Below are 17,083 nucleotides of genomic sequence, written 5' to 3'. Positions count from 1 at the left end.
TGATTTCTGCATAACATTTTACCCAAATCAGCTGCTCCTATGAGGAGCTAAGAGACAGTAAGCTTTTATAAGCTCCAACAAATTTTGGATTTATTTCAAAATCTTCAATCATTTTGTAACAATGTGGATGTATGATGAAGACACCGAACATAACACTGCAAACCATGCTTTCCTGCAGCCAAATAACGTTGTTTACGTGAATGCACTTTAACTTCCTTGTTTGTGTTCGGAGTACAACTAAACCCAGGGGTTGTTCAGCGGTAAAGTGAACTCATATGCAAGCACAAACAAAACACCCATTGCAAAAGTATATTTTTGCTATTTTCATTTTATTTACCTATTAATATTTTTAATTAACAAAACATACCAATCTCTTAACGATTCGCAAATAAATGTATTCTTTCTGTGCACCCCTATCTAGTTTGGTACAGTCCATCGTGAAGTATATTGTCTTCCGTACCGTGAGAGACTCATGGGAAAACTTATTCGAAACAGCAATGAAGCTCAATTTAGTTCGTAACATTGGCTTTATAGTCGTATTACTTTTGTTACAGTGTGCTCAAGGGGTAAGCTTTAATGCAGTTAGATATAACTAGTAACACAATAACTAGTTCTGTTTCATAAAATGTATTATCTTGTTTGGAGAGCTGCTGGTGCCATCTCATCACTGTCTTCATTTGCAGCGTTTTGAGAACTGCAGAACTGGAATGTATCCACCCAAAGGACCAACGTACGTGATTTAACATTATTTATATGTAATAACAAATAAGAAACAACTTTTCTTTCATTGCATATGCTTTGTGATGTGCCCTGCGCTACAGTATATGTTGATATCATAATATGTTGATTTCTTGTGATGTTGATTGAATCTAGGTATAAAGGTAATGTGACGTGGTACACTGTAAATCTTAATTTACCCCCAAACGAGCGGTGGACGCAAGTTATCAAAGATAGAAATACTGAGGTGTGTTACCATGACTTCTTTAGATTTCCATTGGACTTATGATTTCATACTATTTGATTCTTTTGTTGAATTTAAGATGCTTGAAAACATTTGACTGTTTGTGTTAAATAAGACTTGTGATTGATTAAAATTTTGCTTTTCAGTTGATTTCAATGGTACAGAAGATCAAAGACATGGCTAAGGGTTTTTTCCAAGGAAAGCTTATCGATTTAGTGGATGAAGAGCTGGTAAGCAATCAAATGCATTAACATTTACAGCTTTTTTTTAAATCGCACTGAAAGTGCTGTGAATATTTTGATATCACTGTGTTTCTTATATATATATATATATATATGAGAATTCAAAAATACTTTTTTATTGTGCATTCTAATTAATATCAGACTGCATTCGGTTTCTTTTGATTTAAGCCACAGCTAACTTGCACAATGAGACACAACAAAGATATGATAACATAATAAAAAACAAGATTTTTTTAGTTATGTCATCTTGGCACCAAACTCTTCACACATATATATATATAAATCATAAAATAAAATATTTTCTATTTTGCTTTGTAGCCTTTGATTGTGGACACACTTCCATACCCTTTTAATGAAGAGATTAAAGGAATAGCAGAGATTTCTGGTGTCCCTCTTGGTGAGCGTTTCTATTGTGAAACTTCAGTAAATTAAAAGATTTGACTTTTTATTAAATATTTTCCTTGTGTGTCCATCTAGGTGAAATCACGCTCTTTAATATTTTTTATGAGGTTTTCACTGTTTGCACATCACTTGTTGCCGAAGACTTTAAGGGTGAGAAGGTACAAGTAATGTTTACATGCAGTATGAATTAAATGGCTTGTTTTACACATGCTCTTTCTTTCAGGAAATATTTATCATGCCCGGAATTTGGATTTTGGATTGTTTATGGGGTAGGATGTGTTTGTTTATACATATTTGTTGTATTTATTTTACACCGTAGCCATTCCTTGCTATATAAGTAATAACAATGTTTTGCATCTTCTTTAGGTGGGATCTAGAAAATAAAACATGGACTTTAACTGAGAAACTCAAGCCACTTGTCGTAAATGTTAAATTTGAACGGGACAACCAAACAGTCTTTAAATCTACCACATTTGCCGGATATGTTGGAATGCTCACTGGAATTAGACCTGTATGTGTATACAGTAGAAAATACTAAAATATAATACTTCTCTTTGTTTAAAGATGTGCAGATGTTACTGATGATAATTCATTACGGTTGTAGGGTCTGTTGACTTTAACAATGAATGAACGTTTCAACTTTGATGGAGGATACATAGGTAAGACTTTGGACATGCTTATAAACGTTTCTGCTTAAATCTTGAAAGCTTGAATGTTGGAACTACATTACATGATTTCATTTCAAACATGAGCAAAAAAGTAAGCAAGGCTTCTTGATGGTTGACTGGCTAGATAACATTATGAATTCTCACAGGGATCCTGGAATGGATTCTTGGGAAAAGGGATGGAATGTGGATGAGTTTCCTTACTCGTAAAGTCCTAGAAAATGCTACCAGGTGGAATCAACTTGCTACAAAACCCCACAACTTCCCCTATTGTATACATACAGAGGAAAAGATCACACACTTTTCCTTCCTTTTTTTTATGTGTCTTGCAAAATATTTAACCCAACCAAGTAGTAAACCGCTTTATTAACCAGGGAGAATTTGTATAAAGGTGTTGAATTTGTCATGCAACATCGCTCTTTTGTTTACTTATAGTTATGAGGATGCCAAAAACCAGCTGTCTCAGACAAAACTGCTGGCACCAGCTTACTTCATCTTGGGTGGGAACCATACAGGCCAGGGTTGTGTGATAACCAGAACTCGAATAAACACATTAGACATCTGGGAGTGAGTAAATTGTATCGCACAGAAAAATGCTATTTCTGTCTATATAAATTGCTACCAAAAAACTGTTGATGATTTTGCAGACTTGATATAAAGCTTGGGCGATGGTATGTTCTGGAAACGAACTATGATCACTGGGAAAAGCCTTTAGCTGTGGATGACCGCAGAACACCAGTGATGACGTGCATGAATAAAACCACACAAGGGGTATGTGTATGATGTAAAATATATGAATACTTATTATTATTGACTGTTGATTTCAGCATCTGAACTTAAGGAAGCATGGGTAGCAATGCCAAAGTCAAATGTTCAAATAACTTAATGATATTTTCTACAGAAAATGTCTCTGGCAGCAATATATGACGTTCTGTCGACAAAACCAGTCCTTAATAAGGTAAGTGTAGCTTTGAAATGAATCGTCATCAGCCATGGAGTTGTGTTAATGTAGTGATGTCAAAAAATGTTTCCGTTGCCTTTACAGTTGACAACTTACACCTCCCTCATGGAAGTGTCAACTGGAACTTTGGAGTCATATGTCAGAGACTGTCCAAATCCATGCACACCATGGTGATCTGTCACCACTGAATCATCTGTTACTGTCATTGCAGAAATTGTTAGAAATGTGACGATTGCAACTCTACCTCTGATGTATTGTATAACAAACCTCTTTACGTCTGCTTGTTGCATCTGAAATCTCATCATAGCATTACATGTGCCATTGTAACAAGGATACATTTTTCCTTCGTTAAACATATTTTAAATAGAAGTCTCTGTTTTTTTTCTTCATCGAAGTATTCTAAATGTTCCACATGTGGATAAAAAGTTACTGTAAATAATTGCTGTTTTACTTTGATGTTCCAATGAAATCTATTTTTCTGCAAATATTTGGTGATAATTCTGAAAAGAAATTTTGTAGTTTGTCATGACATTTTGAATATGATTGATATTTAGGTAAAAAAATAACAAGTATTGGTCCTTATTTCTAACAGTACTGAAAATGACTAAATATTAGTATTTGGAGTGTTGTCTAAAGAAAGCCAATAAATGTATAAACAAAACCGCTAAGCAATAAAATGCTTTCATTTTGACTTTGCTTTAAATGTTTTTCCTTTGATAAACACCAGACTTCTGTTGAGAAGTTAAAGTGATAATTCACCCAAAAATTTACATTTTGTCATCATTTACTCACCCTCTTCACCTTTTCTTTATGACTTACTTTATTCTGGAGAACACAAAAGAAGATATTTTGAAGAATGTTCTGAACTGGCACCATCCACTTGGATTGGTTTTGTGTCCAAAACCAACAGAATTGTTAAGTTACCAACTTTCATCAAAATATCTTATTTATCAGTGTTTGTATAAAAATACTTTATGATTCTCTCTCTCTCTCTGTTGTATGTCTAGGCAAAACACTTGTCAGGGATGAATGTGATGGGGGTGGTGTACCTTGTGCTTCACACATATTTTCCTCATTTTATTTTATGGGTGTATCAAATCTGCTATTTGAACCTACGGATAAGATGTTCTATCACATGGACTTTTTAATGTTCTTTCCAAACTAACATTTTAGTTTTATTTTTACATATGAATTATACTTCAATTGGACGGTGCCCTAACTTAACTTTAAAACCATTACTAAATTGGAGTGTTTAATAACCTTGTTCAGCAAAGTTTGTAAAATTACGCTGATCTTCTCAACTAGCAGATCCACAATATAGTTTTGTGTTGTTTGTGAGTATTCAATTGTTAGTTGGATCTGTTTGTAGTTATCCACACATCTGTTTTGTTCCGGTATGACTCAGCTCAAAGCAGCGTACATCCAGTAGGAACGTTTATCAAATACCCAGAACAGACCCCACGAGCATTTAAATATGTTGTTAAGTTGAAGTTGTTCTTCACTACATGAACTCAACCGAGGGCTCTGAAAATACTGGATTAACTCCTACACGATTACTAGTTTGGATTACTACCTTCTTTAAATACGTTTTTTTAAATGAGTATAAGTAAAATGTCATTTTTTCTCATCTTTTGGATACTTTTTACTCTTGATTTGTCTGAGTCTGTGAGTTTTAGCTAAAATACACTTTTTGCATCTATTTTGTTTATGTAAATAACATTTGAACACTAAACAAAAGTAAGTAAAAAGTTATGTTATTCTGCATGTGTTTGTGTTTTTGTCTGTTTAGTCACACGAAGGTTGCAAAGAAGAGATAAATCGCCTTCATGCACAGTTGAAAAGCCTGGAACTTCGTGATACAAAGCAACAGCAGCTTATACAACGCCTGTTGAATCTCAATCATAGAGATCAGTCCTCCCTAAATGAGGGCAATTTTTTTGACCTGCGTGACAAACAATACATAGGTTAGAGCTTTCTTATTCTTTTTGTGTATACTGTACGATGTATTTGTCTGACTTTAATGGCACAATGTGGTAGCCTACTAACAAATATCATTCTGTCATATGTAGATTGTGCTCAGATTTTCAAAGATGGTCACACGCAAAGTGGATTTTACATGATTAAACCTTTGACAAGTCCAACCAAGATCCGAGTATGCTGTGATATGTCTGATGGGGGTGGATGGACAATTTTCCAGAGACGTTCAGATGGTAGGCAGTCATTTGAAAGGTATGGCCATTTGTATGAGATGTATATTATTTAAGCAATGAATACCCTAATTTTTCGCTTTAATATTTAGAGATTGGAATGATTACAAAAACGGATTTGGTGACATGCAATCAGCTGATGGAGAGTTCTGGTTAGGAAATGACAATCTGTATTATTTGACATCTCAAGGTCAGTTATTTCTACATATTGTTATATTTCTAGCTTAATTTTTCAGAAATACTTCAAAAATGATGTGCCATTGCCATTTCTTTAAAACACCTTTTGTTTTGCAGATGATTACAATCTAAGAGTCAATCTAGAAGACTTTGAGGGTAACCACCGGTATGCAGTGTACAAAAAGATCAAAGTGGATAACGAACAGGTTTATTTGTCTTAATTGAAATTTTTTTCAAACTGTGACATAAGGATGAATATGCACAAATGTATGAATATTATTTACAGATTGAATTTTTAATCTCTGTATGATGTTTATTGTTTAGTGTTCTAACTATCCCATTTGACATTGTCAGAATCATTACCAGCTACAGTTTGGTGAATACACTGGAAATGCAGGTGATGCTCTCTCTGGCAGTTATCATCCTGAGGTTCAGTGGTGGGCCAGCCACCAAGGAATGAAATTCAGTACACGAGACAGGGATAATGACCGCTACGATCGCAATTGTGCTCAGGAGGACAAGGGTGGCTGGTGGTTTAACAGGTTAGAACGTTAAAAAAAATAGATCCGAAGGTATAAATGCCTGAAATGATTTAAATATAATTTAATTTAATATAATTGTAAAAAATATAGTTGTGGTAACATATTTGTTTCATTCATTATAAAACTAAACGTTTATTTAAAATAAAAAAATTTTAATGCATAACTTTAAATAATAAAGAAAAGCAGATAGTAAGAGCCCTGCAAAAATGAGAACTTATCATGCAAAAACATGCTCTTTCGCTTTTATTCCTCTAGATGTCACTCTGCTAATCTGAATGGATTCTACCACAGAGGTCCGTACAGTGCAGTGACCGATGATGGAATAGTGTGGTACCCATGGCACGGCTGGTGGTACTCTCTCAAAACTGTTCAAATGAAGATCAGACCGGCAAGCTTTGAGCCTAACGATGTATAAGACGTATTGATCTGTCATTGTATTGGTAGGAGTTTTTAAAAGGAGATGCATTTGTGGAGGATGGGAAATAACATTATAATCAAGCTTATTAGTGAACTTCAGTTTCTTTACTATTTACACATCTAGCCAGTGCTCGAATTGAACCAAGTCTTATGGGGGTCCCCTTGATAAGACTTTTTTTGGTGGGGGTTAGTCTCGCAATATACAATTGATACAAAATACACAATAAATTTGATTATTAAATGCATAACTATATACTATGATAATTTAAACAGGCTTACATAGAAGAACAGGCTTCTTTCACTGTCCTGCGCTTAGCGGTCCTCTTAAAGAGAAATTTAAAGAGACATGACAACTGGCCCATAAACAAACTTAATATAAATTATTGTAAATAATTAATTCACAAAATTGACCACATCCATGCATGAATTAAATCACATTGTCATTAAAATTTTTACTCAAATACAAATATCTGATGGACCCCCAAAGTCAATTTTTACTTATTAAGGGGATCCCTAATGCCTCCCGGACCTCCCCAGTCCCCCCCTTCAATTCGAGCACTGCATCTAGCATTCCTTTGGCTCAGTGTTTTGGGTGTGATCACTGGGGATTGCATGTAGTCAGAAACAAATGTATGCAGTGCAACATAAATCGCTTTGGATAAAAGCGTCTGCCAAATGCATAAATGTAAAAGTAGTTAAAAGAGCACCTCACCATGTATTAGCCTACAATAAAGTGTTCAACACATCATTATTGCTGTGTCCTCTAGTGTTTCTCGAACTTCCACGTTTTTTTTTATGTTGATAATGATAGACTCTTTAATAAAACATCAACAAATTAATTTGTTTTCAACAAGGAAAAGGGTAAAAGTAGGCTACCTCGTTGAGCTTATTGAATCTGAACTGAGTAAGCAAATCTTTTCAGTCAAAAATATAAAAAGGATTGATCAATGTTCGCCCTTAAGGATGCTCTGAAATATTTTTTTAAAACATTTTATTTATTATAGAATATACTCATATCAACAGGATAAACACTAAGAAGTAATGACAGAAAACTTTCGCGTTTTGCGTCTCTCACGTGGTGACGTCATTTAAACTGCGCTTGAGCCTCACCTGTGCAATGTGCACGCGCTGCTGTTAACATAAAAAATAGTGAAGCCTGTGGAATCGCGCTTGTTGGTAAGTGAAATGCGCTATTTACATATTTTAAAGTCTTAGACAATGTTTACCTCTTCCCAAAATGCACTTTTTTACTTACTATTTACATTTAATCACTTGTTAGAACAGAGCATTTGATCTGTTTGTCAGAACGTTTGGTGACCACATTGAGGTTCAGCCAGATTTTAAAGGAGCGTTTCTTGAAAAACCATTTAACAAATCTTTTCACACTTACATTTACTGTACAGTCTTAAAAAAAACTACTTTAAATGGTTCTCTGAGGCCATGGAAGAACATTTTGGTTCCATAAAGAACCTTTAACATCTGAAGAACCTTTCTGTTTAAATTAAATGTTATGTTTTTTTCAGATTATAAAATTAAGATGGTTCTTCAAAGAACTTTTGACTGAATGGTTCTTACTGGTACCAAAAATGCTTCTTCCATGTCATCGCTGAAGAAACTTTTAAACACCTTTTTTATTGGGAGTGTATATCACGCAAATGACGAATAATAATACACATTTCATTAGTTACAAGGTTATATTTTACACCTAACGCTACTGAAGGTTTATTCACTCATCTGCTACAACTTTGTTTACCACTTGTGTTATTTATAGAATAAAGTGGCAGAACCCTAGGCCTCTGATATGTTTATGTCAGGTGCAAAAGACAATTTAAAGGCAGAGATCAGGAAATAGATTATGGCTTCGAGGGAGGCATGACCTCATGGGCAACATGAGCTGGGTACAATCAAGTTCCTTGTTCATTTGAAGAGTTGACATGGGTTTGTTGTCGATTTTTGAAAGGAGCTCAGGTTTGATGGGTTTAACTTTGATTATAAATGTTAACATGTCATAAACAAGTATTGATTCTCATTATCTTGTTCAGAATCTGTAGAAAGCTCTAGGGTCAGAACTCAGAAGCTTTGTATTCCACAGTTTTGGTTCTGCTTATAGAACCATTGTTTTTGATGTGCATTGGTAAGGACTTGTATTGTTTGTAAGTGTTACCCTGTGAAACCCAGCTTATGTCATTTACTATTTACTTTTTTCTATGTAAATATAGAAAACCGTTTTCTATATCATTTTATTTTATAATCTTTCACATTGACAAAGTAGGGCCATGTCAACGATAGACATTTATGGTTGAAATCAAACTTGATGGTTGTTCTCGCAACTACATTATGAGACTTTATCCTGGTTTCACAAATCAGTATTTAAAACTATTGATAATTAGCCAATTAAACAAATGGATACCTTAACAATGCTGAACCGGTTGTATTATCTGCTGTTGTAAAAATGTTCATGAGGGTTATAAAATAAATGTTTACAAAGCAGCTCACTACAATGAACTTAAATAAATTACTTAATTAGCAAAATTTGCCCTATATGAATGGATTCTTTCACAGACTAGGTTTAAGACCGGTCCGGGCTAAAATGAAAAATTGAGCTGTTTTAACTGAAAATAAATTGCCCTGACATATCTTTAAATATGCCCTTGTCATTTGTCTTGTCTCAAGATGCACACCAGTAATGTTTATATCTATAAGGCATCTTAATTAAAGCCACTTAAATATCCTAACTAAGGCCTAGTCCTGGCTTAAGCTAAGCCGTGTCTGTGAAACAGGACCATTATGTGCTCAATCTGGGTTTAATTTTACTGAGAATTTGTATAACCTATTTAGAAACTGTAATGCCCAGTTTCCTACACCTAACTGGTGTCTTTTGTCTTTATTAGCCGCGGGAATTACTTTTATATTGAATGTAGCAGCGTTTTGGACTTTTAATGATGGGGCGTCAGGACGTGCATTTCTTAAAGCACAGCAAACCGTTCTTCAATCTATTTATAAATCTGGCCCTCAAAGTAGTTGTAGACCCTGCCCTGACATAGCCCTTCGCGGCAGAAGCAGTACATATCAGTTGGCAATATATCTGTTGTTGGGGGGCCATCCGTTCTTGTCTTGTATTGTACTTTCTGTGTCTCTTGCTTTGTCAGGGGTTTATTCAAATATGTTATATGTGCAGCAGCAGCATTCCCTACATGCACACAGCAGCATGTGGTGGACGTATTGGCAGTAGCAAGTGTCTGTAATTGCTCCGCAGCATCAGTAGCAGCAGCAGCAGCAGCGTAGCAGATCTATTCCGCCAAGACCAAATACATTTATATGTCATGTACAGTAACCCACTAAACCCTCTGATAGTTGTCATGACAGAACTACTATTTCTACTTTAACCGAAAATAGCTGCATTTTCTTTGGATTTTGTTAATAGCATATCGCTAAGAAATGCTGCTATTTACAGAATGCTGTCAACAGAACCTACTGCTTTTTAAACTTTGTGTAAATAGCATCTGTCGCTATTTTCACTTGGTGTAAATAGCATCTATTGAAAAATAGCCGCTGCAGTTTTTTGCAATTAATTAATATTGTGATGTCAACCGGTGGATGGAAAATTTATAAGCTGTGTACATTTCCTGTATTTAGAAAATTTATTTATCAGTTTTTTTGTTTCTATTATTATGTTTAGTTTACTTTAAACTAAAATATTTGCATTTCAATGTATCAGTAGCATGTGTATTTTTTCCAACACAGCATGTATCCAGCATCTCCTGTTCTCTTATTCCTTTAAAATAAATAAATAAATAAATAAAGATATGCCAATAGCTGGCTGCTTAGTAACTGTGAATGCTGCTTTTGGCCTAACGTGCCCTGGCCACTCCCCTCATGTAGTAGGGCTTGTCTGGTTATAGGGCAACCAGTTGCCGTGCTCTGTAAAGTTAGCCTTGAGGCATTATGCATTCAGTCAAGGCCTAGGCTGGAACTTGAACAGCGCTGTACGAGTAGAGGCGTGTTTTAGTATGCTAGGACAGCCCAAAAGCGTGCTGACAGCGACCCGGACTCTGCCACATTCCTATGAGAGAGACCATTGCTGCAAAGCAGGAGATGTATTGAAGATGGCGTTGATGGCTATTGAAGAGCAGAGGGGTTAGTCTTGGCAGTCTTCATATACGCCCACAAGCAGAGTGGTGCGTTTAGTCTGGTGTAGTGTTTACCACAGCACTAATAGGATTGATACTGAGACGTGGAGCTGTGAGTGCTGCAGGAGTCTGAATGGGATTCGCTGAACTGACATAATGTTTTGCATGGTAGGACTTTCTTTTTATGTATTTTTTGGTTCATTAGTTAAATGACATGCCGCTGACTGTATTAAATAATATAATGTTCTTCAGAAGTGTGGGCCAAAAGATATACGTTTTTAATTACTTATTTCACTCGGAGGATGTTTAATACTTGATTTGATATGATACTTGAAATTGATATATTGTACATTGATTTGAGCAATAGACTCGCATGTCTTTGTTTTCCTTGATTTGTATTACAGTAGTGGCTGTGTTATTCAAAGTATAGGTTTGCTTGTGACTTATGCTATGAACTGATAAACCATTAGATACCCCAGCTATGAAAGTATGACATGTAAACCTTTTTTCCAGACTAGGTAACTTTAACCGTGAACAATGACCAAATCACGTGTTGTATGCCATGCAGCCTTTTATGAGAGTGCAACGTATCATTTTTATGTCCCTTTTAAGATGAACTAAAACACTTCATAAATTATTCTCCGACCAGTAGTAAGGTATTAACAGAGGGGCTCTTGTTTCTTAATGCCTAGCGTTTGGATGAGCAGTCAGACTGTAAATGACTAAGCACACTGTTGGTTCCTAAGGTAACCTTTCACATAGTCAGTGAGCCGAGTAAAGATTTCTTGATCTGCCTTGGTAAACACATAAAATATGCGACACTGGACAACAAAACCAGTCTTATGGGTCAAATTTTTCTTATTGAGATGTTTACATAACCTGAAATAAATAAGCTTTCTATTGATGTATGAGTTGTTAGAATAGGACAAGATCTGGCTGAGACACAATCGTTTAAAACCACGAATCTGAAAGTGCAAAAAAAATCTTAATATTGAGAAAATTGCCTTGAAGTTGTTAATAAGGAGCACTGATGCAGGCCATCCACTCACAAAAATAAAGTTTTTATATATTTAAGGTAGGAACTGTACAAAATATCTCCATGGGACATGATCTTTACTTAATATCCTAATGATTTTTGGCATAAAAGAAAAATCAATAATTTTGACCCATACAATGTATTTTTTAAAATGTTCCCGTGCTACTTAAGACTGGTTTTGTGATCCATGGTCACATATATGCCTATCTTAGTAAGAAATGTACTGTAGAGTTCATTCATTATAAACGTGGCTGAAAATGCATGGATTTAGAGTACTTTGTTTGTGAAGGAGCTGCCAGGTGCCATGAATGTTAAAACATTAAACTAATTCAATTTACAGAATTTGAGCTATAAAATGTAAAAGATCTGTCTTATTCCAGTCTGTAGTATATTGCAAGGTAAAGTCACTCAGGGCTTTGACACATTTACCTTGAAAGCATATAATGGTTCTTGAAAGCAGATAATGGTTCTCTTTATGTGAGTTTTGTTGGTGTTTTAAAAGAAGCTGGACAACAGAAAGTTCATCTCTGCATCTACATTAACTGGCCTCTCCACTCATTGTACTTGACAGGAGTGCATTAGAGCATGCAAGTCCCCTCACTCAGCAGAGATAAAGTATGCCATGTCTCATCCACTCCTGCCGAGTAGTGCAATGATGCTGTTAACATGGAGAGACCGAACCAAATTCGATGATTTGTCATTGTTTATTTTCATTTTTATCATAACATTTAATTAACTTGTGTTTTGTATTAAATCAAGACATGTTGTTTAAACTGTAATGGTCATTATATCAATCTGGGTGGTGCATTTCACAAGTTATGGCATGCGTGATAATCCCCTCCAAGTCCTTTGTAATTAAGGTTACACCTCAGACAAGCCCCTTTTTTAAACACAGAGTTATATATGTTCCTGCTAAACACAGCGAGGTGTTTTCACTAGCACTCGGGATTGCTTATCTAAATACATGCTCTCCTGTTGACCTCTCATTTCTCTTAAACTCACAACATGTTACATCTAAGCCACTTGACTGCACTACTGCAGTTCTTATTATTAATTGGCCTGTATTTGACATTTATTTGTGTGCCAGCGTTTTGGCCGTATGTAAATTTTGCTCTTTGAAGTTATTACTTCTGTTACTATTTGAATAAAAAGTGTGTTTTAATAAGCATTTTTTAGATATTATGTTTGGCGGCCCCTCCCATTCAGTTTATATTATGTTATACCTTTTGTTACAACACTGCATCAAGGGGTCTTTTTAATTAATCAATGTTTTTGTGGTAAAATAAAAATAAGGCAGCATGATATGCCAACTTTTATCCTGTGCTGTATAATTTAAAACATGTTTTCGTCCTACCTTGAGGAGGAACAGAATTCGATAAGATGAGACTGTTTAAATTTTAATGAGTTTTTCTAGCAAACACATGAAGAATTTATTGGGGGATTAGTTTCTTATGACATTAAAAGAGTGTCAATGGATTACGTAACATGTCTACTAAAAGATTGCAGTACATTTTTCCCCAATGCAACAACAGGTCCTGCAAATATATAGTGGTTCTGATTTATGTTCTGTGTTTTTTTAGCAGGTACCCAAAGTGAATTAATACTGTATTTTTAGGATGGGTAATATCAATGTAAACTAGATGGCAGAGTGTTTTTTTAGAATTCTGGCATGCATATGTTTAAAACATGTTATTCTCCTTTCAGGGACATTTACTGACAGAGCTTCAATAAAGCCCAATAACTACAGTTCTCAAAACAAAAGCCAGATCAGACACTTCTGATGTAAAACATCTCGACAACAGCAAGGGAATGGAGATCAAGCATAATTCTATGAATCTTACTTTTTCGATTGAGGACAAAAATGGCAATAACATTACTTGCCCCAGTGAGCCCTCTCCCGATTCAATGAGGAGCTTGAGCAGTTTGAGTTGTGGAAGTTCAGACAGTCCTCCGGATGTAGAAATGAAGGATTGCATCAGTGATGCTACCTCTAAAAAAACCTTAAAGATAAGGTACCCTAGCACTTCCGGCAGCTTTAAATGCACTGAAGTTGACTCCTACAAGCCATCAAGACGTGGTTCCGGTGAGAACTGCTGTTCTGTCAGTTCTAGTGAGATGGTGATGAGGAGCAACAGCTTCATCTTACATGATACTGAACAGCCACTTAACATCTCAGTGCTTGGGAAGTCCAGGACCTCCTTGGATATATCTTCTGACATCGGTGTGGTGTCGGGCATGTTACCCGATGTCTGTGAGGGTCTTGGAGAAGAACATCCAGCCAAGCTGTCAACAGGAGAATCCAAGAATAGGGCCTTAGAGTGTACCTTCATTCAACCAGGCGATCAGACCTTTCTCATAGAGGGAGATTTGATTCAATTGCCGGACATCGAGAAACATGAATGTGCAACACCTGTTCATCAGAAATCAAGTAAAGATGTGCAAAAGTTGCCGTGCAACACAGGTGGAGCCAGTCACTCGACTCCTGTGGAAGGGAAAACTGTGCACCTCATGGCTTTGGAGGATTTAGACATCAGCGGGAACGCTCAAACCTCGACTCCGGTTCAGTCTGTAAGTAATAAAACATTTTGCCTTCCACCTCTTTCAGAGTCACCACTTCAAAAAGATGAAGGTGATTCAGTGAGCCCAATGGCTCAGATCATCAATAGGCAGGAATGTGACGCCTCTCCAAAGCCCAAGTCATTGATGGCTAACAGAAGCAAAAAGGTAGAAATCAAAAGGTTTCCCAAGCCTAACTTCAGTAATATAAAGTCTAAAATTATATCCCGTGCCACCAACCCTTTCAAGACGTCAAGTGCACCAAAGACCTCATCAAGCAACATTCTTCAAGCTAATGAAAGTGAGAATTTGGATCTTTCTTCTCAGCGCAAGTCATCACCTAATAAGTCCACCTCTCTGGCAGTCACCAACACCTGTGCTACACCAGCCCGACATGTAAAGAGTTCTGTCGTGGTTAAAAGGACTCGCTCATCCACTTGCCAAGAGAGCGGTCTGGCCTCAAAATCTCGTCCTCGCCGGTGGTCTGAAAGCGCTACCCCTTTCAAAACTGCTACAGATGGCTCGCAAGAAAAAAATCAGAGGGTCAATGGGACCTTGAGCATCTCCGCCACACCACAGACTTTATCTAAAGGAAGTGCTCAGAACAAGGATGGAAAGATCAAACCAGATGGATCCGAGTCGTCTAAAGAAGTTTTTCAAGGGAATGAGTCACTGAAGGTTCGTGGGAAGAACCTGAAAATCAGTTTGATGGTGAGCATGTTTATTTCACCTGATTTCAGCAACTTTCATTTCTTTCATTTTATTGGTATTTGTCCATATACTGTATATTTATACAACCTTGCATAATTTGGGCCATAACAAAAGTACAATTCACAAAAAAGTATAAAGGAAACATATTGTTGTGATGTAATTGCAGTTTTAATTACTGCTGCGAGAGGACAGCAAGCTAATTCTTTGGAAAATGCGTTCCATATGCACATATTGCATCATGTTTACTGAGCTGGAGCGGGGATGGGAATGAAAAAAACTTGGCAGCGACTTCAGAATTCTCATGGGGACTTTATTACAAAAGCTGTTCACATCTTGAGTCTGCCCGAGTTTGAGCGTTGATCCCGCGCTTAAGCTTTTTCATGATCAACACTGCAGTGAGTGTACTGCATGTATGAGAGGGAGTCGCTGAAAGACAACTTCTCTTACAGGCCGTGTCTGCCAAGCTGGCGACAGGAGCGGCAGCATGCGAGTGGAGTAGAGGCAGGCTTGGCCCTCAGCCATCCCCAGCCAGGACGGGAGGAGCCTCTACTGCTCGCATTCCAGGTCCATTCCTTCGGCCTCCTCTCTCGGCTGCGTCTAAGATCAAACTTGGGACAGCAGGAAAAGATGACAGCAATACCTTGGATATGCCTTCACCTAGAGTCCTGCTCTGCACAACTGAGGGTAAGTGCATTTCTTATAGAAGTGGGTTGTCTTTCAGCCATACTTTGAAGTTTATGAGTTATGTATTGTATTGTATTGCATAACATTTTATTATAATAACACAAAAGACACCTGCACTGAGACCAAAGATGAAAAAATAAAAAAGCTGAAGGGGCCTTACCTTCTTATGCTTGATGACCTATGGATTTATTTTTTGTTATGAATAGTGAGCTTATTGTTTTGTGAAATAGATTCTAGGAGGTCATAGCTAGTGGTTAGAGGGATAGTTTACCCCAAAATGAAAATTTTGTCATTATTAACCCCCCTTAAATTGTTCCGAACCTGTATAAAATGATTTGCTCTGCTGAGCAGAAATAGGTAACTTTCACTTCACTTTAGATGTTTACAAGACATTGTAGTTTTTTCTTAATGCACGTTTCCTGGTCACCTACAGGGGTTATACAAAGGCATGTTTACAAATTGTATTTGCATCAACCTACCAAAAAACACTATTTTCTATATTACAAATGTTGTGTTCATTTTCTTGCCTTCAACACAATTCCAGTGACAATGAAACGGAGCATGTACATGTATTATTTTCACAGTATAAATTGCTTTGCTCTTCTTCACATATTGCAGCAAAGAATCATTTGTCGCTTGTTCACTAAAATAGCACAAAATTCACTTTCAGGAGGAGCCCAGTCCAGAACTGGCCAGTTTACAGCGCCATCAACTTTATTAGCCTCCAAACTGCCCATCAAACCCAAAACGCAGGCTAAAACCTCCAGCATTTCTCACACAAATGGACACCCAAAGCAGGGTAAGATTCTTCCTAAAAGATGGTTGAAATTGATATACTCAAATTTTACTTTTTATCTTGAGAGTCCAGGGCTCTAATGATTACAGATTGTGCATTGACATAGATACGATAAACACAAAATCCAATGTGTCTTAAATATAGATGTTTGAGGTTCTACAGTACAGTGGGAGAAAAAAATCACAATGGTAAACATTTACAATACCTTTACTTGTAATAATCGACTGTCCTATTATAAATGGCATTGGTTTGTTCATAGCTTTTGTCCAAGGGTCACTTTATGTCCTATAGAACATGTTACATCATGTGAGCTTTACCAGCTCTGTCTGTGTAGAATTTTAAAAAATATACTTTAGTTACTTTTGCCAGATCAACCCTCATGAAGCTTGACCCACATTCCCTACTAGGTCAGCGTTGCATTAAACCCAAAGCCCAATATTAAATCCTTTCTAAAGCATTCAGTCTAGTTTTGACAAGAAGTTTCAAGTAGGCAGAATAATCGGTTTGATGGGCACAGTTGAGACTTGAAAAAATCGGACAGTTTGTCAGTCTAGACAATTATTCTCCATTACCTATTCAATAGTCTGCTGATCTCA

The 17,083-nt window shown here is 36.5% G+C and overlaps 3 protein-coding genes across 3 annotated transcripts in view; all 3 read left to right on the top strand.

Annotated features, from left to right (window-relative positions):
- Window positions 1-455: 455 nt before the first annotated feature.
- asah1a (N-acylsphingosine amidohydrolase (acid ceramidase) 1a) lies at window positions 456-3,922 on the top strand. Its single transcript, XM_056769743.1, has 14 exons — window positions 456-566; window positions 684-730; window positions 874-964; window positions 1,108-1,191; window positions 1,522-1,600; window positions 1,681-1,755; window positions 1,829-1,874; window positions 1,972-2,116; window positions 2,210-2,264; window positions 2,420-2,501; window positions 2,706-2,837; window positions 2,918-3,041; window positions 3,172-3,228; window positions 3,316-3,922. Exons 1-14 carry the CDS (start codon window positions 498-500, stop codon window positions 3,403-3,405), a joined length of 1,176 nt encoding a protein of 391 aa, XP_056625721.1. The 5' UTR covers window positions 456-497; the 3' UTR covers window positions 3,406-3,922.
- Window positions 3,923-4,664: 742 nt separating this feature from the next.
- On the top strand, window positions 4,665-7,325 carry fgl1 (fibrinogen-like 1). Its single transcript, XM_056769953.1, has 7 exons — window positions 4,665-4,896; window positions 5,021-5,195; window positions 5,301-5,460; window positions 5,531-5,628; window positions 5,733-5,821; window positions 5,970-6,157; window positions 6,413-7,325. The coding sequence occupies exons 1-7, from the start codon at window positions 4,828-4,830 to the stop codon at window positions 6,570-6,572; spliced, it is 939 nt and encodes a 312-aa protein (XP_056625931.1). The 5' UTR covers window positions 4,665-4,827; the 3' UTR covers window positions 6,573-7,325.
- A 3,367-nt stretch (window positions 7,326-10,692) lies between these two features.
- Window positions 10,693-17,083, top strand: part of mtus1a (microtubule associated tumor suppressor 1a) — a 28,735-nt gene continuing 22,344 nt past the window's right edge. The window contains exons 1-4 of the mRNA XM_056770072.1: window positions 10,693-10,872; window positions 13,445-15,007; window positions 15,457-15,691; window positions 16,362-16,490. Coding sequence (XP_056626050.1) covers window positions 13,550-15,007; window positions 15,457-15,691; window positions 16,362-16,490 — 1,822 coding nt within the window. The 5' untranslated portion in view covers window positions 10,693-10,872; window positions 13,445-13,549. The remainder of the gene's footprint in view (window positions 10,873-13,444; window positions 15,008-15,456; window positions 15,692-16,361; window positions 16,491-17,083) is intronic.

The sequence above is a fragment of the Triplophysa dalaica genome, chromosome 16, assembly GCF_015846415.1.
Source record: "Triplophysa dalaica isolate WHDGS20190420 chromosome 16, ASM1584641v1, whole genome shotgun sequence".
Taxonomy (NCBI): domain Eukaryota; kingdom Metazoa; phylum Chordata; class Actinopteri; order Cypriniformes; family Nemacheilidae; genus Triplophysa; species Triplophysa dalaica.
The sequence above is the reverse complement of the archived record's forward strand: the minus strand, read 5'-3'. Positions and strand labels throughout refer to the sequence as shown.